This window comes from Anarrhichthys ocellatus, unplaced genomic scaffold, assembly GCF_004355925.1.
Source record: "Anarrhichthys ocellatus isolate YVR2014 unplaced genomic scaffold, GSC_Weel_1.0 scaffold29, whole genome shotgun sequence".
NCBI classification, from domain to species: Eukaryota; Metazoa; Chordata; class Actinopteri; order Perciformes; family Anarhichadidae; genus Anarrhichthys; species Anarrhichthys ocellatus.
In genome coordinates, this window is record NW_022280059.1 from 3448951 (window position 1) to 3471296 (window position 22346).

The 22346-nt window shown below is 44.3% G+C and overlaps 1 protein-coding gene across 2 annotated transcripts in view; it reads right to left on the bottom strand.

Moving 5' to 3' along the window:
* LOC116392235 (LHFPL tetraspan subfamily member 6 protein) overlaps positions 1-22346 on the bottom strand; it is a 39937-nt gene that overhangs the window by 2694 nt on the left and 14897 nt on the right. The window contains exon 3 of one of the 2 annotated variants that reach the window (XM_031863490.1): positions 1455-1553. In XM_031863490.1, the coding sequence (XP_031719350.1) occupies positions 1455-1553 (99 nt within the window). Of the gene's footprint in view, positions 1-744; positions 1554-22346 lie in introns of those variants that run through there. The other variant, XM_031863489.1, reaches the window with a different exon arrangement.

Below are 22346 nucleotides of genomic sequence, written 5' to 3' on the forward strand. Positions count from 1 at the left end.
TCGTTACTTCTGATGACACGGTCTGAAATTCCAGTAATGAAGATGACACGTTTGGGAATTTAAATCCGACAGAGTTATATGGACACGGGTTGGATTTCAGTGTTGCGTCACATCCATCTGCTCACATATTGGCATCTGTGTGTATCTACAAGTATTTCTTAACTGTTTCTTAAATATTACTAATAATTGTTGTGTTTGCCTTGTTGGTGATGGTTTGGTTTTTGATTTTTTTTTTTTATTGTCATGAAACAAATATTCATTGACTACTGATGCTCTGTCAAGTCATAACTTGTCCTTGAGAAGCATAGAGTAAAATTGACAGTAAAAACTAATGATTGCATTTTCACACTTGTGGGACTTCACGGAAAACGTCCCCCACAAAGTGACCATTTGTCTGTCAGTTACTCACCCCGTGTTACCGTGAATTCTTGTAGAAAACATTGTTTTTCTCGCGTGCCTCCATGGTGAACGGAGAATAAAAAAAACAGAGAAAAAAGGCTTGATGTAATTGAAGCAAATGGGGGCCTCTAAACACAACTCGTACAGTATAATCCAAGTCTCATTTATCCAGTTTTATGCTCACTACTTGATTAATTGATCAAGACTTTTCTCCCTTTTTTGGATTCTCTGTTCACCGTGGAGGCACGTGACAAAAACAACGTTTTATTAAATAATTCAAGGTAACACTGGATGATGAGTAATTGATATACAAATGGTCATTTGGGGGGGGGGGGGGGGGGGTATTCTTTTAACTAATTGTTTTGTAACAAGCTGTACCTATTCGTTCTGCAGTTACCCGGTTCAATGAGCACACAGAAGCTCAGCGTATCTTAATGTGTGAGGCAGAAAGTAGAAGAAAATAGGTCTAACTTCTTTAAAAAAGAAAAAAGATAGAAGTGGCAGAAACTCTGGCATGGCAGACGTTGATGATAATTGAAAGAGAAAGCAAATCTATGCGTACCTGATTACATAAGTAATGGTCTCAACAGCTCTATCAAAAATGTACCTTTGACATTTAATTAAAACATTACAATCACACCAAGTGATTTTTCTCCGTTAAGTAGAGGATCAAACGCTAGTTGATTAGCATCAAATAAAAAAAAGCAGCTGCAGACTGAATAGCCCCTCCACCTGCCTAGCGTCTGATACAGTAGCATATTATTGTCTATCTATGAGATGCCAGCTGAATACAGAGCACCAATCTGGCTCCTGCTTTATTCTCGACACATATTTAGAGCTTTGAAACTCTGCAGAAATCAACAGCAGCTGGAGGTCCTGTTGACTTTTTACCATCCAGAAATAAAAGTCTTCTCAGTTTTCAGCCTTTTCATCCACAAAATCAGTTATCAGTTCTGGGACAGACAAATGTACACAGTCACGGTTGAAGCATCGGGGTGTGTGCTGTAGCTGTGTGTGTGTGTGTGTGTGTGTGTGTGTGTGTGTGGACATCTCACCTAGTTGAAACTGGTCTGAACTGTTGTTGCAGGTCTGCTGCACTTCCTCACTGTCCCATCCCAGTGGATAGAGTGCACAGCCAGATCCTATGAGCAGACCTGAGGATGAGAGAGAGAGAGAGAGAGAGTCAGCGATGAAGGAATCGCACCAACCTGACTGATCAGCGAAATAAGACTGGGGGCTGACAAGACAGTAAGGACAAACTCTCCCCGTCAAGGTGCTCACTCAGCTGCTTCAGGAAGGTCTGCATTGTTGGTTTTTTTGCGAGACCTCGCCTAGGTGGGTTTTCATTATTTGAGAATCTTTTCATTAATGAGGTAGAAAAATGCAAAGCAGTGTGCTGTTTATTAATTAAAAACTGGGGTTTCGTGTGGATCCTCCCTCCTTATTTGGTTTATGTTTTAATTAAAATGATTAAAAAGACAACAAAAACAACGAGCTGCTGCTCTCAAATAGAGTGATGTCTGCGACCTCACCGCCATGATTTTTTTTTATTGTTACCTTATCAACCGTTTCCAGCAGATACTGATGGGGGGGGCAGCAGCAGCTTTGACCCGTTCCAACAGTTTTACCTAACAAGCCTCAAATCCCTTTGTAAAATGACACGGATTGTGATTTCTAACACTCCATCATGTTTTTACCGCGACGAAATAAAGCACTCCTCTGCCAGCAGCTCATAAAAAAACCCCGCTGCAAATGAACAAGGAACATATGCAAATAGCTTGGTAATTTCTCACAGAGGCAACGGCGGGAAAAAAAACAAAAAACAAGCATCTTTTTAGTGCGCAATAATTACTGTAAAACTCTGGAAAATCCTTGAGGGACTGCTTTATGTCAGTGATTAAAGAGACTTATGACTGCGCTTAAAGCTGCACACAGAGACAAGAGTAAAATCTAGTCAAGGCCATTCACATTAAGGATTAATATCCAGAATATTAGCCTACAGCCGGGTCTTGACAAGTTATTCCCCGGTTGCCAAGGCCTGTCTCTTGAAATTACCCTGTAGGTGGCTCTGCCATCACATTAGCTTAATCCCCTCTGATGTGTCGACCCTGCTATCAGTTTTGGGATGTGAGGATGGCAGCAGAGGAAGAGAAGGCAAAAAAAAAAGCTCTGCCTTCCAACCTGATTAGCCCTGCCATCCAGGACTGACTCATTACATATAGGCCAAGATAATAAGCAGGAATTAATCCATATGCTAATGCAGATGGGCCAGACAAAGTGGCCAACATCAGAGGTGGAGTTGTAAAAGTGAAAAGGACATCTGTGTTTTTCCCCAGCCGCGGCCAAAAGGACGGAAAATGTCATCCGCTCGTTTCAGGGGAGAAAATAGTCTGGCTGATTACGGCACCTGTGGTAGAAAATCAATCCGGTGAAACTCTGGCATGTTGATGAGCATGAGGGGATAAAAAAAATTTAAAAAAAGGTTCTGACCAAGTCTGTCGCTGCAGCTCAGGATCAGAGAGGATCCAGGGATTGTCAAACGTAACAACTCTGCCGTTTCTTCTTCAGCCCCTTGAGAAAACTTCAGGGGAGTTTCTGCTTCAGACCCAAAATTGCAACCTTTAAGTAACACGGGGGCATTTGATGTAAATCCCTGTGCAAGCAGCCACCGTGGACCTCTGACGAACATAAAAACACTATTCTACAAGGTGCAGAAATGTGTTTCGGGAGCAAGCGAGCACACACGCACACACACACAGTCTTCAAAAAATATTCTAAGTTATATAATGTTATCGAATGTGTTTTGATTCAAATTTGTAACAGTAAAGACTGTAAAGCATGCGAGCATGATAATGTATTCATGATTAATATTTAACCAACTCAAAAATTCCCTTTCAAGTGTAATGCAGAGAGATACAGCAGCATGCAATCAAATTGAATTTCCTTGCAGCACACGGGAGGGGAAATAATGCAGGGCAGAATGTGGCTTTGTTTCCCAAAGACATTGTTATTCTATTCCGCAAACTGTAATATTTCCATTTGACAAAATCAAGAGAGATTCATGGGGATTCACAGTCATTCTTTGATTAACCCATTTGTTAAAATGATGAAAACCATAAAGAGCTGCTGCTCTGTAGCACCTCAGAGGGAAGAACGGAGGAAGGAAAGACGTCAGTGAATAGTTTCCACATAGATGATGATGATGATGATGACATGGAACGCTGAAAATCTAAGACTATACAGACAGGAGGGAAAATACTGGCACAACAAAGACAAAGGCTCAGTTCCATTGTGCGACCACAACAACAGAATCAAAGGTGTCTGGGTGAACTGCCAGTCTTTTCTGTTGTTTTGGGGTATAGACTCACTGAGCCTGCGACACTGCCGTGGGTGAAATCAATGCGAGCACTCACATGTTACCATGACACTGTGGAGACAGATACTGCGTAACAGTTTCGCTGTGGGAGCAGATAAAAAAAATATAAACACATCGCCAAGGTGTAATTCAATACCGTATCATACGTGGCCCTACATTTCTCTTTTGGCTTTTTCTTTCTTTTTTTTTGTGTGTCACGATAGTTAATTCTGTCAAATCCCATCCTCCACACTCACTATGTGGGTTATTGAGAACCAGAGGTAGGAAGGCTGGTGACTGGGATGTGGGACACAGATTACCAAGAATGGAAAATGTTCTTTCACACACATAATGTTTATGAGGCAAGCTGCTCGAGAGAAGTGTGGACCGGTGAGAGGCAGCTATACCTCGGGCTCTGATTCTCCATGCGTGCTGTTGGAGACGGATACTTCCCGGCCTCCTCATTTCCTGAGCTGACACAGATGCATCCTGATCTGCACAAACAATCAGTTGGGGATTTTTGTCATTTAGCGCGTGGTTGTCAGCTACGGCAGTGCTTCTCAACCTTTTCGGCTCGTGACCTCTTAGACCAAGGCCTTCTCCTGACCTCCCTTCACAGTGTGAAGACACTTGTTTCATGTAATGTGTTTTTGTTTCCCCCCCCCAAAATGTATTGACCTAAATCTGGTGTCCTGACTTGAAAACCACTGCTAGCAGACATGCTACAATCACAAGCACTAAACCACATGCTAGACTTCATAAGATAAGAAAAAAATGATCCCCTTGAGGAAAATTTTTTTCACTGTAGCCGAATATAGAGAAGAGCAAAAACACAAGTTAAATGAGAACACTGCAATTGGAAATTGACAAATAAAACTCTTGGATGTTATGTAAAAATGGAAAACAGTGAAGTGCAAATGGCCAAAATGAAAACAGCCATATTGGCTTCCACAAATGTGTTTTTACGAATTTCTTCGCTTTACCCAAACCTCGTAGAGGTTCTCTCTTCTCCTGCAGACAACATGATCAACTTCAACGAGCGGCTCCACTTTTCTGTGAGCAGGCGGCCGCCTCGTGATGAAATCATTGCAGAACTCCACTTACGCTGCCATGAGGATTGTAGTGAAACAAGTCACAACAAGGCTGTTACTGCAGGGCAGTAATGCAGCGACTACATCACACTGTGGAACAGACGGACAGAAAAGAGCAAAATCTGCCGTCACCTGCATCCGCGGCTGCCCCGTGCGCCTTCCACGGATGTTGTTAAGAATCAAAACAACGGGTCAAACACAAAGATGCCCCCCGGTCTTTCTGGGAGATCGGCAGAGGTTAAAGTGCCGCTCTATCAACACGGGCCAGGGAGGTTTGTTTGTTTACTTTGATGCTTTCTGCCCACAGCCGCTGTTTGTGAAACCTTTTTCCTGGAGTCTTGTTTCAGTTGCTATGGCAGCCAGCTGATGCTGATGGTCTTCTCTGACAGAGGAGGTGAGCAGGATGAGGGTCAGAGAGCGCGTGCAGAACCTAAGAGGCCTGACAACTTATTCACATATTGAGTTTTATCACGACGACTATCTCAGGCTTAATAGCTCCTCTGAAGGGTTATTCTATGAACTGGGATATAGTTCAGATGAATGGACTCAACCAAATACAATCAGTCCCACATATCATGTTTTCAATCCATAGAATCTGCTCCCACACAGTGCACTTTCTTCTGCGCACCGTTGCCTCGTATTTCATCATCGTAGTTGAGCTCACTTTTGAAATGGCTTTAAAAAGCCCACAGAGTAATGCTTTGTTCCATCGGAGCTGCTCCATTGTTCCCCCGTCCATTTCTTCTGTCGACGCTTTTTACTTGAATGAAAAACTGCCCCCTTTTCATATCCCCCACATTCTCTGATTTAGGGAGTGCTGATGCCCTTTGTCAAGCTTTCCTGCTCTCTGTCAAGAAGCAAGGCATTTTCTTCACCCTCCCCTCCTGCCTCGAGACAATAACATTCAAGGTTATCATTCAGAAGGCCAAAGAGGACGGGGAGAAAGGGCCGCTGCCGCTAAGCTGGAGAGAATTTTGGTGGCCGGGGGAATTTGAGCGGGGATGTGCCTGAATGGGCCGGCTTCATGTAAGACATTCCCTTTTGGTTATTGGACGATCAGCTGACAGAGAGACCCACACCCGGGAAGGCGGTTTTACAGAAACGTGTTAATATCACAAGGAAAAGGTTGAATACTAAATGGCTAGTTTGAGTTATGAACCTACATTTTTTCAGTGCTCAGTTTTAATTATTATACACAGGTATACCAGTTGCTCTTCTGTGGTATTTCTGACAAAGTAGCTGCTCAAGCAGTGTTTGCTGTCGTATTAAACCCCACTTGCTAATACCATGGTTACCCTGGGTGTCGATTTGGATTACAAATCCCCCCAAAAAAGACATTTTGTGCAATTATCACATGTTATATGGTTCCTCGCATGTAATTGATGGATAAATATGATGTATTTAATATGACATTGTAAACATGTTTATGTTATTCTGAGATTTAATTAGAGGAAGCGACAGGTTCTGAGTCCCACGGTGTCACTTCAGCCCAAACAGCCCATGTGACTGATCTGTCAACAGCGCCATCCCTGCATGTCGAGGCATGTTTTTTTTTTTGTTCTCCCTTCACTTGAAACACAAGGCACACATCAGCATGTACCGCTCACATTCCTGCTTGTCTTGCCATGTGTTGCTGCTCTCTGTCATTCAAGTCGGATCACTGCAGTCGTTTTTCAAACCGGCTTACTCCTGTGTGAGCACTTTTCGCCGTCGAAGCTCGGTGTTTTCATGTGGGCGAGACGGACATCTAGAGATTCAGTTGAACCGTTAGATTCTGGAGCTCTGAGAGATGGAGGATGAGGGGGGGGGGGATTTAAAGAGAGTATGTGGAGTACGTGTGATATGTGATGTGCAAAGTGATGCAGATGAATACTCGCTGCAGCCTGTGGATGGCTTTCAAGCCTTATTCAGCCAATATTCGACTTGTTTTTCTTATCAGTGTTAGCTTTCTAAACTGCTGTGGTTTTTCTGCACAGCCCTCCCCATGAGATAATATCTCAATCCTCCAGTTGAACGAGAGGTGTGTTCATGGTGAAGATGTTTTTCTGGTTGAACGATGTTTCCTCCCAACTGTGAAATTTCCAGATAGGTTTCCCACTGTGTGATGGGTGACCCACACATTAGATCTTCCAGTCTTGCAGTCTTCAGTTAAGTCCGTGGAATATCAAACACAGTGAAACTGTATTACTGACCAGGCCGGTGAGAGCAGGGCTCTGTGACAAACTGGCTCCACACCATGCTTTGACTTTTCATTCAGAGTGTGACCATCCTCTCCGTGACCAATTTCTGCCTCTTCCCTCTGGAATCTGCTACCGCCGGCCCGAGAAAAGGTCAGACAGTTACAAACAGTCCCTTTATTCCAAGCAGCCGTCAAAGGACTTAACAAGACGCATTGTTCATGTCGTGTTCTTGTGAGGCCTGCATGGTAATATTTCCATGTCATCCTGCAGACAGACCGTCGTGTTTTTCACTTGCCGTTTTGGCATCGCGTCTTATTTCATCTGTATTATCAGTTTCCCTCTGGGACGAAATAACAAACTGAACCTAACTGTTTTAAACAGCCATCAGCACAATAGGCGCAGTGTTGTGGTCCATCAAGTTCACATTTTTGTGAATTTTTGCTATGTCAGGGTTAGGGTTGGCTCGAAAACAGCATCTCTCTTACTATATAGATCTCCTATTAGCCTTTTTTCACTCCAGGGACTTAAGCTATTGTTGTTATTTCTGCTTTTATTGCAATTGTTTCGTGCACGCTTTGGAGAGGCTAACTAACTAGCTGAGGTGGCGATGCTAAATCCAGGTGCGTTCAGGCACTGCTAGCATTGCTGCTGAATGTTATTCGACGAGAAAATGTGAACGCTTAAAAGCTGTACCAAAGGGTTGGGGTGTTCGACACAGCAACACAGGAGAGCAGCAGAGCAAACTGGAAAACATGACATGATGCAATGCACTGGACGCTGTATTTTCTATGATCGGAACACACATTTCAAATGTCGATATCCAATCCATCATGTTCATGTAATTGTAGGAATCCAAAATTGTGATCACGATTAATATTGATTAATTAATTGTGCAGCACTTAGAAGTTGAGATTGTGGAAAGGTTATGGTTACTATCAAAGGTGAGACTATGTTAAATATTACATTGGCCTTCTTCTTGGCCTGCTCCTTGGGAATATATAATCTGACAAAGTGATGTACAGTATGTTGCTGGTTTGTTGGCATGTGCCACTCTCCTGTAACACGGTCTCATTTCATTCCATGTCCACCCATCAGTCACCTTCCCTGGCCCCCGGGCGGAAAGAGCAGCTTGTGTTGTATTGATCTGTTTCAGTGCTTTCGCTACAGGAATTCTGTCAGGAGCCGGCCTTATCTAATCACACCGTTCATTTGTCACACAGTTTCCGCGGCTACAACCGGTAATTAATAAACACAGCAATTACCAGAGCAAAATTAACTTCTGGTTCATTAAGCAGTGGCCGATTATTAAGCAGGAAAAAAACAACGACGGGTCTACAGCTCAGGAGCACAGCACATTGCATAAAGATGAAACTGGGGGGGGGGGGTCTAAATACTTAGCAAATAACTTTCAAAAGACAACGTCTTCCGGACGTGTGGGGAGAATGAGCTCTTCGCACGAGGGTGCAGATATTTCCTGTATGTCTCACTCTTTCCAGCTACAGACCCACGCCTCCCTGCGACCTCAACCATGGCTCCTCTGATCTCATGTTGCAGATTGGACATTCTTCCCCCTCCTTTCAGTTACGAGGAGAAGTCAAATAAGAGGCGGGAGCGGGGCAAAACAAGGGAAAGAATTCAGCAGGATCTGAGGGAAATTCCTGCTCTTGCTTTTCCAAAAGAATTTCACCCTTCTCTTGTAAATGTCGCCACTCCTGTGCAAGACAGCAGAAACAATGAGCTCATGTATGTCAGTAGGCTAAATGAGAAATTCTGCCATGTCAAGACCACCTGACTGCCGCACTGGTGTTAATTTGCTGCCTTGTTTTTTTTTTTCACTCAAGTCAGGGGGAAAGATTAGCGTTTGCAATATCTTGCAATATTTTAATGACTTATTATCATTGTGAGGCTTGGCGGCAGGGCGGTGAAAATAAGATACTTTACTTGCACATGACAAAGATAGAGTCAAAGCCAACAGTTTTTTGTCCAGAATTTCACTCATTTAGAAAAATCAAAGTATGTTGAAAAGCACGCCTGAAAGGAAATATGAGCACCGTCTACACTACAGACTGTTATACAAATCAGCATGCTCGTCTGGAATTCCGGTGTAAAAAAGTGAGGGCTGTTCAATTCATCAGAGAGGCGAGTGAAGAGGAAAAAGTGTGAGGAGAACAAAGCCAAATACCTCCTCAGGGTAGGATCCACTTGATATGGTCCTACAAGTGTAGCTCTTCTAACTGGGTCATGTCTGATGTGTTGAGCAGCACCTCCTCCTCCTCCTCCTCCTCCTCCCACTGACAGAAAAGCACGACGGTATAGGCCACGTGTCCAAAAGTCAGCGTACATCTACAGCGATGCGTTCATGCTTTAATTACCCTTTACAATGAGCATGCCAACACAAGGCCTTCTGGGAGAAGAGGGGAAATCAAAGACACCGCAATCTTAATATTCCTCTTAATAACATCCAAATATGCGATGAATGTTTTAGTGTCTTTCACACAGATTCCGGCAGACATCAAAATCCCTCTCTGACAGCTCTGGGCTCATCATGTGAGCGGCTCCATACTGCAAACACAAAGAGCCTCCTTTCAAAAGACAATGCAACAATTCAGGGATCGAGGAAAAACTGACTCCCACTGCCAAGTGTACAAATTACTCCATAGCGTGTGTTTAAAGCGCCGGCCCTATGCATTCTATGCAAGTCTTCTGGGACACACAGCAGGCAAGCTTATTACCCCTGGGGAGCGAGTTTACTTCCCAAACTCCCAGAAATCAATCATTCCCTAAACTAACAGGTCACTTCTGCTCCCAGAGTTTCATTGTGTGGGTGTGCTGTGAAAACCGTTCTCATCCTAAAGCCCTGGAAAGGTTGTAATACCACCAGAATATAACCTGAGACACGACAACACTCAAAAACAAAGCAGCAAATCTGAAGTAGTAGATTTTCTTTATACCAACTTTAAAAGTACATTTTCAATTTTTTATGATTTGAATGTTGGTAATTTTGGGAAATGAGCCTATTTGCTTTCTTGCTGAGAGTTAGATGAGAAAATCAATACCAGTCTTATTTCTGCACAGTGAATACGAAGCTATGAATATGAATACAAAGATTAGTAAAAGGGAGAAACATCTATCCTAGTTCTGTCCAAAGATAACTCACTAATGCACATGTTTTATCTTGTTTGCTGTGGAGTGACTCGTGGATTTTAGTCGGAGGATGTTACCATAAACAATCGGCTAGCTGTTTTTTCTCTCTTTATGCTAAGCTAAGCTAACTGTATGCCTGCAAGAGTGTGGATCTTTTCCATCCAACCCCGCTGCAAAAAATGTCAAACTATTCTTTTAGGTGGACATTTTCAGACATTTCTGATGTTTCTGAAACTGCTGAAAATCACGAAGGCTCCTGTTTTAGATTTGTTCTTACTTTTGTATATATGTAGAAAGATAAATATTACAGGATGAAGCTCGAGTGGCTCCGCTCTCATCGCATGCTGTTATCGTGACATTTGAGAGGCCGCGAGGAAGAGGAGAACAGTGGAAATGAGAACACATTATGTAACATGTCAAGTAATCTGTGAGCAATACAATAGGGCATTACAATGGAGAGGCACAGATCAGGTTGTGCCGGGCTGCGTGTGCTTTTGATGTTATTGTATGATATTGAATTGGTATTGTGATCCTACATAATCACATAATATCTGGTTTATTCTGTCCGCTTGAGGATGAAAAGCTATTTCTGCCCCGCTGATTCGGCAGATTGAATCTAAACAGATGTCAAGAAAAGGCTACCAATTCCATTTCATATGAAGATTTACCATTGCCTTCCATTTTTATGTTGCCATGCCATCACTGACAGGCTGGTAAAAAGAAATGAGGTGAACAGAAGCGGATGCTGTTATGTTGAGATAAACGTTTGTGATGCCGAATCCTTGTCTTCTCAACAGTGATGTTAGGGAGTCCTTTGAACCCACGCATAATGAAATAACATCTACAATAAAACTGTCATTTCGCTCATTGTGTGGAAAAGACACATGACAGTGTCATTTGTTTATTTGTCCATGGTGGTAAAAATGCCTGGTTTGGTGAAACATGACGAAATGCGCCTCAGGGTTTTTTCCACACTGAGGATTATTTTTACCACTTGGTCAGGGCACTGGTTAAGTGTGATGACCTGCTTCTTGTTTAGACAGGCACGCCCATTAAAGCATCATCTTGATTAACAGTTTGTACTTTTGTTAAGCCCCGAGGCAAACTAAGTCAAAAACATTGAAGGTGAAGAAATAAAACCAGCTGCATCAGTATATGAAGCCATGACGAATGTGAACCAAAAGGGTTAGTGGGCAGAAAATGAAGCAGTTTATATGGGTAATTACAGAGCATACAGAAAAACAACCATAATTACCATTATTTACTCCTGTGTCCACTTTGGAACAATGTGGGAAAACCACGATGTAATGCAGAATGAACAACGGGGCAGTTATCCAGCATGATGTGTTTCTAATAAAATGAGAACTTAAAAAAAAAAAGCTAAAACAAGATGGTGCCCTGGTTTCTTTTGACTCTGCTTCAAACAACTCAGACTTAACACCTCTATTACACTCCAGCCTCGCACAAACACATGGCTTCAATCAAGCTGCAGGGATTCATGTCATGCAAGTCAGCGGCTGGCATGAATCCAGAGATTATAGCATGGGAGCAAGGACGAATAAAAATCAATAGTTCCCCGAGTCCTTTGCAAAACTGCCTCTCACTGAGATGTTTCACAGAGAGAGAGAGAAAAAAATAATATATATCTGCAGAAAGGAACAGTTGCTATTTAAGCACCAGTGGTTTTCGTCCTGCAGCCAGGCTGGTTCGAGTGCGTTTCCACTCCTATTGTCTCACGCTCAATTCACACGGGACTAATAGCACAGTATGTTCATGCAATTCATCAATTAGCACCATACCTCAAAGCATGAGGACCAGGAAATGAAACGTTGGATACAAGTCTGTAAAGTGAGTCCTTTTTTTTTTTTTTTTTAAAGTTCGTCACTATGCAAAGCTACACTTCCAAATTGCCTCCCAAAACCAAGTTCCACAGTTTCCACTACTGCCTCAAGTGTTTTTTGAAGTGCAACATTTTTGTCTCTTAAAGAAAAAGACACCTTTTAAAGCCAAGAACAAAATCAATTTGCGTGCAATTAGGAAGTATTACCCGGGGACCTCTGACTTCACCGCGATGTGGCAGGTCTTTTTTTTTTTTTGCTTAAATTACGACCGTGGCAGACTCACATCGGGATTAAAATCATCTAGGATCTGCCTCAATTATACAAATCACTTCCCAACCTCAGGTTCTATCAGTTTCGTGCAAATAGAGCTTTACAAAGTTCCATCAGTATTCATGAACATGAACGAGCCGTTCTTCAGAAGCTTAAAATTAGATAAAACTGACGGTGATTAGAGATCAACTTTGTGGGACGAAACTGTGAAACTTCGCAGCCAAATTAACTTTGTGTCATTAAAGGGCTCTCCGTGATGAGGCAGAAAAGTTCGCCTGCAGTGTAATGTCACGTGTCCACAAAGGCTCCCATTCACTGTCATGAGAGCCCGGGCCACAATACGTCTCCTGATTGAATCAGTTCGAGTGCATGCGGCTCTGAGAGGGACTTGTTCCTGCTCTCAAATTACGACTGAATAGTCCGAGATCACAGGTCATTGCATGTGCAAACTCTTTATCCTCATGGATGAATCTTTTTTTCTTCTTGCATGTTGATCATAGCACCGTTACTGTAGCCTCGCGGTGACTGAATAGCCTGACGAGGGCTGTTGTGAATGTACCGCTGGACATTTCAGTGCGAGTCAGTCTGATGGATTGAGCCATGAAGTGTATGTCCGTGGGGCTAACAGAACTCGGATAAAAGATTAGGAGTCCGTTGAGTCTTGATTAATGCTAGAGGATATAACCTCTGGCCAGTGGTGCTGAAATATTTATCCAAACAGGGGCTCGGCGGCGAAGTGTACGCACACTGAATTGGAGCGATTTGAAGCTAGTGAGGACGAAACAATCACAGGGTATCCCCGGGAGGCAAGCGCAATCAAAACAGAATTGTCACAACTCCATAATGAGGCAAACAAGCGCATTAACAGGCAGATGAAGTAGGACAGCAACACAACACAGACTAGATGAAAAGACACAGCCTAAAGGCAAGAAATTACACTTTTCCCTAAATCAGAAGGAATGTGATGACCCGGGGGGGGGGGAGAAACAAAATTCCTCTGCATATTAATAGAGGACCATGTCCGTGTTAAACCCTGCCCCACCCCCTGGACTTAGGCTGCCTGATTAGCATTCAGTGAATTCATTAAGACACAATCGCTGGTGTCTGGGAACATGGGAACTCTTGATGGAGGAGAAGCTGAGTTCAGCCCACTGGGTAAGTCCCTACAGAAATAAAAAAAAACTAAAAACGCTCCATCCCCCAAACCTGAAGGTCACCATGTCCTTACTCAGCGACTGATCTGATGATCACAGGCTGACAGCAGTTGTGGGGCTCTGCGTTAGGTTCTTTATTTGCACATGCGGTGTTGTTGCCAGCATGCAAAGATCCGCACCGTGCCGGAGAAAACGGTAAATGTGAGTGTGACTTTTGGCTTGATTGTCCCCAAAGGCAATCCCCCACAATTCATCACCCAGGAGGGAGTGTTGTTGTGCGGCGTTATAATACAGTGTTTGTCCTCGTAAGCTGGAAAAAATAATAATACATAAACGAGATCAGACTTTGTAGCCCGTAAACCATCCATCCCTCAAAGGTGGCAACCACACCCCCACCTCCACAACTATTAAAATCAATGTGGAGATGAATGAACAGCATAAGCCAGTGGTGGTGGGTGGGTGAGGGGGGCACCTGGTAGAAAACTCTTCCGGCTGCTCCAGTGGTTCATAAGTTAGGGAGGCGAGCTTTGGTCTCGTCCCGGAAAAAACGGTGATGAATCATTCCTCAGGGAAGCACTTACACACTTCAGCCAGTTTAATGAAAAACACCAAAAAACCTGTCCTGCATGAAAGCCTCACAATAATAAATCACTGGCGAGGAGAAAAATATTGCATACAGCCACGGTGCACAAACCCAATAGAGTTTGGCTTAACTCTCCTCTCGCTGCTGGTCTGTCAGTCGTGTGTGTTTCTTCCACCCAGCTCTTTATCAATTTGACCTGCAGCTCCAAATACAAATCCTTATGTCATCACTTCCTACGTCCGAAAATGATTTGAAATTGTGAGAGAATTATCAAACAGAGGCAAAAACACTTGAATACTGCAATTCAGGCTTCTCTGTGTCGTTGAGTGGTCTCTTGATGGCTGGGGAAACATCGTTTAACCGCACAAGTGTTAAGGTACTCGTAACAAAACTAATTACCATTAAAAAAAACTAAAAAACAAAGGAGAATAATAGGAAGAGCAGCCCTGGCAGTCCACAGTTCTCGTTCCAGAGAGAAATCTTTGCCATATCCTGGAGCTTATTTCTGTTTTTTCTCCACCACAATGAGGAAGCAAGACTTTGATCATCCACTGCACTGTATCTCACTCACCAGGAGAAGAGGAAAAACAGAGTCAGGGCATAAAAGTTGGGCGTTCCACAGAGGGTAATGCAGAGCAGAGGAAAATGAGTTGAACTGTCATGAAAAGAAAAGCAGAAAACCTCCAGCCGTTGCAACGCACTTGACAGCAAACCACGCCGCTGAAGCAATTGTCAAACAAAACAAATTGCTGATCCTTTCCTGACACACAGAGCGCTCTCCGGATTGTCACGAAGAGTGGAAATGAAGTTGCCAGGGACAGAGACTGCCATGGCTGGATCACCAACATCAGGATTAACTCTGATTTAATGGTGGTGGTGTGTGTGTGTGTGTGTATGAGTGAGCTCAAGAGGTATCAGTTCACATCTGAGAATTAAATCATAAATGCTCGGGTATTTGCGGCCTCTTCGTCCAAAAAGCGATTGGAATTCCTTTGCACAACGTTCAGTCTTTGTCATGGAGCCAAAGTTAAAATGGGCTTCCTCTCAGCAGGGACCAACGTATTCTGTCTCAAAAGATTTCCTTTTGGAGCCCAGGCATTGGCAGGCACATAAGCACAAACGTGAGAGGGTCGATAAACACACCCAGGGAGCGCGCTTTCATTTAGGAAGGAGGGAGTGCTTTCAAAAAATTCTGCCGACGGGGGTTAAGAGAAAATACAGAAGAATGAAGGGGAATCTGCGCTGGCTGTAAATGCATTTTGAGATGGACAGGAACTGATACCGCAGCAACAACAGCTACGATGAACACATCTGTACTCCATTCAAGTTCAAGTCAAAAGAAGGAAAAAGCTATTTGATGCATTTTGAAATCTCTAAATCATGCCTCTATGTTAATCCATTCTGTGTGCTGGATCAGGTATTTGAAGAGTAAACACTGCAGAATAACAAAATGACATACAGTATATTACTTCTTACAAATCCATCCTTATAAAAAACAACTGTTTTGTTTTGACACAATGTCCACAGAAAAACAGATGGTAAGCATTAGCTATAAATCACACTATAACACAGTGACACTAATGCAAGAAGAAGTAAAAACTGCAAAGGGAGATATATATATACGAGAGGTATTCCACAGGAAACAGCAACAAAGAAGGGAGTGTGTTCCTGTGCATGCGAGTGTGTGTGCGCGATATGTTGCAAAGGTAGCCATTACCGCTGAGTGTAGCAGCAATGGGATTACTGGTACCCGGAGGGCACAGATGGCACCTAAATCCTGTGAGTCGCTGTGAAAAGGTCATACACGTAACACAGGGGAGCCCCCTACTCACCCGCCCGTCCACCGCCGCTAACAGATTCCTCGGGCTGGTTTGCGGGTCGGGGCTTTTAGTCCCTCATCAATCCTCTGAATGCTCCACAATCATTCTTTTCAAGTGTGTAATGGGGAGAAGAACAGGAATGCCTTGAAAATGTCACACGGCGGCGGGCCTGACTCGCTCATTGACGACATCGTGGCAATGCCTGTACTCAACACGAAGCTTGTGGTGTTTTGGGGGGAAACTGATTTTTATCACAGCTCTTTTGTTACCATGTTTAATGGGACAGGAGAGGGAGAGGGAAGAGATCCAGAGTGATGTATTAAAAGACATTAGTCTTTATGGCCGTGCCGGGAACAAATTAATTGCTTTGCACCTTGTGATTTAGTCTGAAGGTCAGTTTTGACCCTTTCCACTATACCTCCCTCTCATTTATTCGTCTCTGTCATACCGCATGAGCTAATGCTAGGTCTGTTGTTTTTTTGCATCGCAAGCAAGGAGACTCACATTCCTCTTCCGTCTTGTTTTGTCACACTGCTGTGTCTGTGTATTTCCTGCCACCATACGGCTGCATCCTCCCCAGGCGCTGGCTCCTTCACCGACACCATATGGCAAGGCCAACGAGACAGGCAGCGCTCCGCAAGACTCTCACAGCGCCTCCGTTATCCCTGTTTTATATGAGGGATCCGATTGCAGAGGGTTATTGCTGCGTACAATACACATGCATACCAACTCGTAAATAATCAGAGCACAGAAAGGCAGCAGAACAATTATAACGCAATGTATAGAGACTCCCTCAGGAGGGTTTACAGTGCCGCTTATTTGAGATTTCTAGGTCCTTATTCTTCTAAAATGATACAATAAAGCTACAGACAATGTGCATACTCGATCAGAAACATAAACAAGCTTCTTGTGTATGAGAGACAGCTTTCCTTCACTTGATAAAAAAGGGCCAGATGAAGAAGAGTGGAGTTTTTATTTACGCCTCCGTGTGCACCATGAGGTCATCATTAAAAAAAAATCTTAGGAGGTAAAAGTGTGCCTGCAAGGCTAATAACCCCCAAAATCCTCATCTCTACTCCACCATACGGCTTGTAAACTCAGGAAACATCCACTGGGAATGGACTGAGGCTGACAGCTGGCAAACCAATCACTGAACTATGGGGAGCAATTCTGATGATGACATGAGTCCAAACCCCCGAAACCTGGTGAATTACTGCTTCCACCAGGTGTTGTGGATGTAAAATGAAGTGTGATTCTGTAGCTGCGCGGCTCATTTCTGACCAGTTTTCCTGGATGATTTGTGACGATCTTAACGATAACTCTTCATACCTATTCCGAAGGAAGTCACAAGGAAAGCTGGGGGACAGCCAAGTGAGCGGCGTGTTCCTCCAGTCAGGTGCAGGAACGGTTTATAATAATGTAGGAGTGAAGGAGAGCACTGTCAGTCACTTGCTGTACAGTGTGGTGGAATTCTTCTCCAGACCACAATGAGTTAAATTTGCAGGTTGGCAGTGTGAGCAAACCGTTTCATTCCAAAACGCAGAAATTACAAGGTGCAGTGCAGCAGCATTCTGGTCAGCAAACACTGAACCGCTGCACTTCATCTTGGCGTCACAACACGTAAACTCGCCCATTATCTCCTCCGCGTGGGAGTTGGGCTGTATTGGGATTTGGTTGGAAGGAATTCAAACAATCATTTTGTGTATTCTGACAAAAGGCGTTTATTTTTTTGTTTTGCATTTTTTGCCACCAGCAGCGTTAGACTGAAACCAACTTGCGGTGGAAGGAAGTGTGAAAACCAAATCTGGAGAGAGAGCTGTAAATTGATTTCCCAAACTGTGGCGGCAGACAGACATGTGGAGTACGTGTTACAATTATAAAGGTGAAGCATTCGTACCCCAGGATCACACTTTGTGTGTTGAGAAGGTGAGAAGGTGTTACCACTCTATTTTTGTATGCACCCGCATCATGTTGTAAGGAAACTGAAACTTTTACCCATTTTGCAATGAACATCTTCCATCTAATAATATAAATTAATTGTGTGTTAAAAATAGTTTATCGAATCAAATCCATCTGTCCACACGAGGTGCTCACATATAGCGCCCTGCGTGGGACGTACATTAAGGCATTACGCAGTTACTGATACCAGTGTCAACTCGGCACCACCCCTGACATCTGTGACTGATTACAAGTTGTAATGTGCCAGTGATAAATGTGTGAAAGCGAGGCGGTGATGAATTTAATGCCGCTCCCCAAGGAACCCAAGCCTTCCATTACATGTCTTATTACTGTCTCTCCCTCCTGATGGCTTAATTGATCCTTGTGGGCCAACAAAGTGAACGCTCCTCCACCCATCCAGAGATCATGATACCTGATAGGAGGAGGGGGGGGAAGGGAGAAAAAAAATCAAAGACCACAGCAGCTTTTAACCCAACTGGCCCCTTGTTCGACATTCAATTACAGAATAGCGAGTCTCTTCTAATATCGAGCAGTTGCTGGACCGTAAAGGTGAATGCGGCATTTTATCGCTGAACTTCATTTTCATTGGGTGCAACTTGTTTTTTTCCTCAGCATGAAAATAGAGGCCACCGGTCTGACTGGCATGTCCTGCTGCCTGGGCTTCCTCTGCTGTGGTGCGTGCTAAACTGAGTGCCTTCATGGATGAATTCAAAGGAGAAATGCAAAGCATGGAGGAATAGCACCCACAGAGGTTGACCACAGCATATGCTGCCGCTTATTATTCCCTGTGTCTGCCTGTTTTCCATTGTATTTATAGCAGGAGGGGGGGGCGCTTGATTTAGATCTGCTGCATCTGGTGATTGGTTGTCAGGACGGGTGCCACATCTTCCGCTCTCTTCAGCGTAATCTGCCCCCCCCAACACTCTGCTTACAGGCCTTTATTTAAAGAAGATGGTAAGTGAGATAGCAGCGTGTCGCTCCTCTCGCCGTCTTCTTCTCTGTCACCAGCTGCTGCTGCACAGTTTATGATGCTGGCTGGGAGGCATTGGGATGAAGAGGGGGGAGGGGGCGTGGAGCCTGCGGAGGTGAAAAAGAAATCCCTCCCACTTTCTCTGGTGGTATGCAAAGATTCCACAGGCGGCCTCCAGAGCCCCTTTCCTTCCACAACCCTCCCCCACCCTCAGCTCCCATCAACCTTCAGCAGCCGCTGAAAGGGAGGGGAACAGAGAGGAGGTAACGGAGCTGAGGTTTGGGGCACGGAGGAGGGAGAGGCTGATTAAAAGCCATCCTTACCCTCTGACTTCCATGTCTGAATCTCTTTTTACCTCTATATAAAGACGAGCTGGGCTTTCAAGTATTCGTACTTACAAATGGAGCAAGAGTATGTGTCTTTCATTTCGTGTAAATGCACAGGAAATGTAGGGCAGGAAGGCGAGCTACCAAAAGAAGATTTTCTGATCTAATCAAGCCTCAACAGAAAAAACACCCAGGCGTCGACAACGAGAAAAAGAACAGCAAAGTGAAATTCTCTGTGCATTCCAGAACATTTCAGCAGCACAGACACGAGTCCATTTCCCCTATAATTATATTTTAGAGGAGATCATAATACCCCTTAATGGCAAGGAAAGTCATTGCAACGGGCAACTGGTAATGTGATCGTCTACCCGTGACTGACACTCAATTCAGATCTTTCTTTAAAAGCCCTTATTTCATTACACTCTAATGTATTCTTTACCCAGTGTGCTGGTGCAGGGAGAAGTGGGTGAAATGAGGGAAGGGAAGGCTAAAGATGAGCCGCTATCTCAAATGCCTCATTTCATGGGCTATTTTTCAGCTGGAAAAAAAAAACTGCAACACTTTTAAAATTGGGTAATTTCTAATCTGATGATTAATCAGCATCTGGCTTCAGCTGAAACGTGCCGTTTGTCTCCTTCGCTGAAGTGTTACGTTGAAGTTTGTTGAAGCTGTATTTGACTTCCTCCCGAAAGGAACAAACAAGGGGCTCGGTCGGGGGCAACCTGTCAGTCACTTTGCCACGATTGCAAGACTTTCTGAGCGTACTTGCCAGAGTAAATAACTCACCATGAGGCCGGCCGTCTGTCTGACTGACGGAGCTTTAATGTTTAATGCTGAATTATAAACGAGCCAGAATAATAAGCCAAATACTGACTCCTAAAGATTCACACAATGCTGCTCAAACAGACTGTGAAGCCCTCAAACTAGTCAACCGGATGCATTGTATGACAAAACACAAGCCCCCCCCCAAAAAAATAGCACACAAATGACTTGCAAACACTTCTTTGTCTTCCTGCTTTTTAGCTCAGCCGAGAACAAACACACTGATGGGGAGCATCTTTGGCTGCCTCTGCACCATGTGCTTGTGTTTGCATAACTGTGCGAATGATTGTTTGCTCTAATCTGGCTACGTGACAGAGCTACGATGGAAATTTGCAACAAGGGGGGGAGACAAAAATACAAGATGTTGTTTCAGCAAATATTTATGTGCGATATGTGAGCAGCTTCCAAAACGAAATGCAGCCCGTCGTGGAAAACAGGAAACGGCACAAACAGCAGAGCCAGTGAATCTAACCTCCCGGGCTATTTGCTCACCGTCACCTCTGAGTGCGAGCGCGGTCACGCATGCTTGTTGCCTCCGAGGAAGCTGGAGGCTCCCCGCAGGGAAAAAAGGGGCCGTCTTCACTTATTTTAATTTACACGCTCACCGACGAAAATTAGAGGGGGGGGGAGGTTTGGGCCAGGCCGCCGCTCCGGTGCCCACCTGGTGATCAGATGAAGGCTTCGGGGTTCTGCATCCCCTCGTAGCTCTGCACTAGGCTGGCCCCCGCCTGCAGCCTGTCTTGAAGACGGATGAGGCAGTGGTGCTGGGCCTGGGGGCCCCCCTGGTTCCCTGCAGGGACCTCACTATTGGGCTGGTTGATTAGGTCTGGATCACAGTTGACGTGCCACAGCAGAAAGGATGGGTGGAGAGGGAGAGAGAGGGTGGAGTGCTTCTTCTCTCTATACTTCAACAGTGGAGCAGCCAACATGTGATCCCGGGTGTGAGATATTCAGAACATTTCTATAAAGTAATATAAAGGATATACTATTGCTGAAACAATTAGCCAAATAATCAATTATTCAATCGGCAGAAAATTCAAATGTAACTGTTTAGTATAAAGTAATTTGAATACCCTAATGTAGTGGAGTGCTGGTTGGACAAAACAAGCAATTTGAAGGCATCACCTTGGGCTCAAGGAAATGAGCTGCACCCCTGTACGTATTAATATGGATCATGCACACTTTGTGTGTACTGTTTAGGCCCCCGGGAACATAATAATAACAGATCGTCCTTCCAATTGTTTCATATTATCACTGGCCAAACCACATTAGCAGCCACTCAAGCGACAACAGCCCATTTCCCCACCCCCATGTTCACCCCACCACCCCCACCCATTACTGCTTCCTGAAGATATATAGCCAGCCATATACATGCCAATGAATCACAGTCCTGCTCTGCACGCGACACGTTGCCCTTGGTTAGGTGTTACTTCTCAAGCTCAAGGTCTAACAGCGGAGTAATTACCACAAAGCAGCGAGATGGAGGAGGATGTTTGAGGATGGTATGTTTAGCTGGAGTGCGAGGAAGGTGTGTGGGGGGGGGGGGGGGTACTAAATTGCTCGACGTGCGACATGGGATCGATCATTTGGGGGGGGTTTAAGGCAGAAGACAAAATCTGAGAGAAGATGAAAGTGCTGCATGTGAAGAATGAAGATTAAAAAAAAGACAGAGGGTTAGGAGAAACACATCCAGAGCACGCAGCGAAGGCAGCCGAAAGCCATTCATCATCAAGTGCCAAGTAGTGGTCAGTCGGTAGCTACGGAGAGGATGTATATCTCTTATCACAGATCAATAAGTCCTGCACACGCCCCTGTCACAAGCCCCGGGCCTGGTGCCTGCTGGAGTCTCCACCCTGCACCGTCCCACCACCCGCCTCCTGTGTAACTGCCTGCGGGGCTCGTCAAAAGGTAGAAGAGCACGCTCAGAACAACAAAGCCTCCTAGAGCTAGGACACTGCCGGGCTCCCAGCTGACGGATCCCGAGCTTTGATCATGATTATTACAGATCTTAGGGCAGGTGTCTTCCTGACTCGGCGACACCCTGCTGAGAGAGAGCCCATCAATAGGCAGGCGGGAAGGATGACTGTTTGAATACTTTGGCTCGACGACATCACACCTTTAAATCCCAGATGATAGGAGCTGTCTGCTTTTGAAATGTTGTTTTTGTTCAGTTGCCTTCCAAGAAAGAGGATGTTTGTGAAAACTCAGTGGAGCTTCTGACGCGATTTCAGAAGGAAAACTCTTTTTTTTCCATCAAGGAAATCACAAACTATTGCCCAAAGAAGTATTTAAGAACCAATCAGTTACTTCATCACATTTGTGTATCTGTTTTTTTCTTATCAACTCATGCAGGTTTTTACTTTGGGCTGCTATCCCTCCATCACACGGTACAGCAGGGAAAACGATCTCATAGTGACTACGCTGGAAGTAAA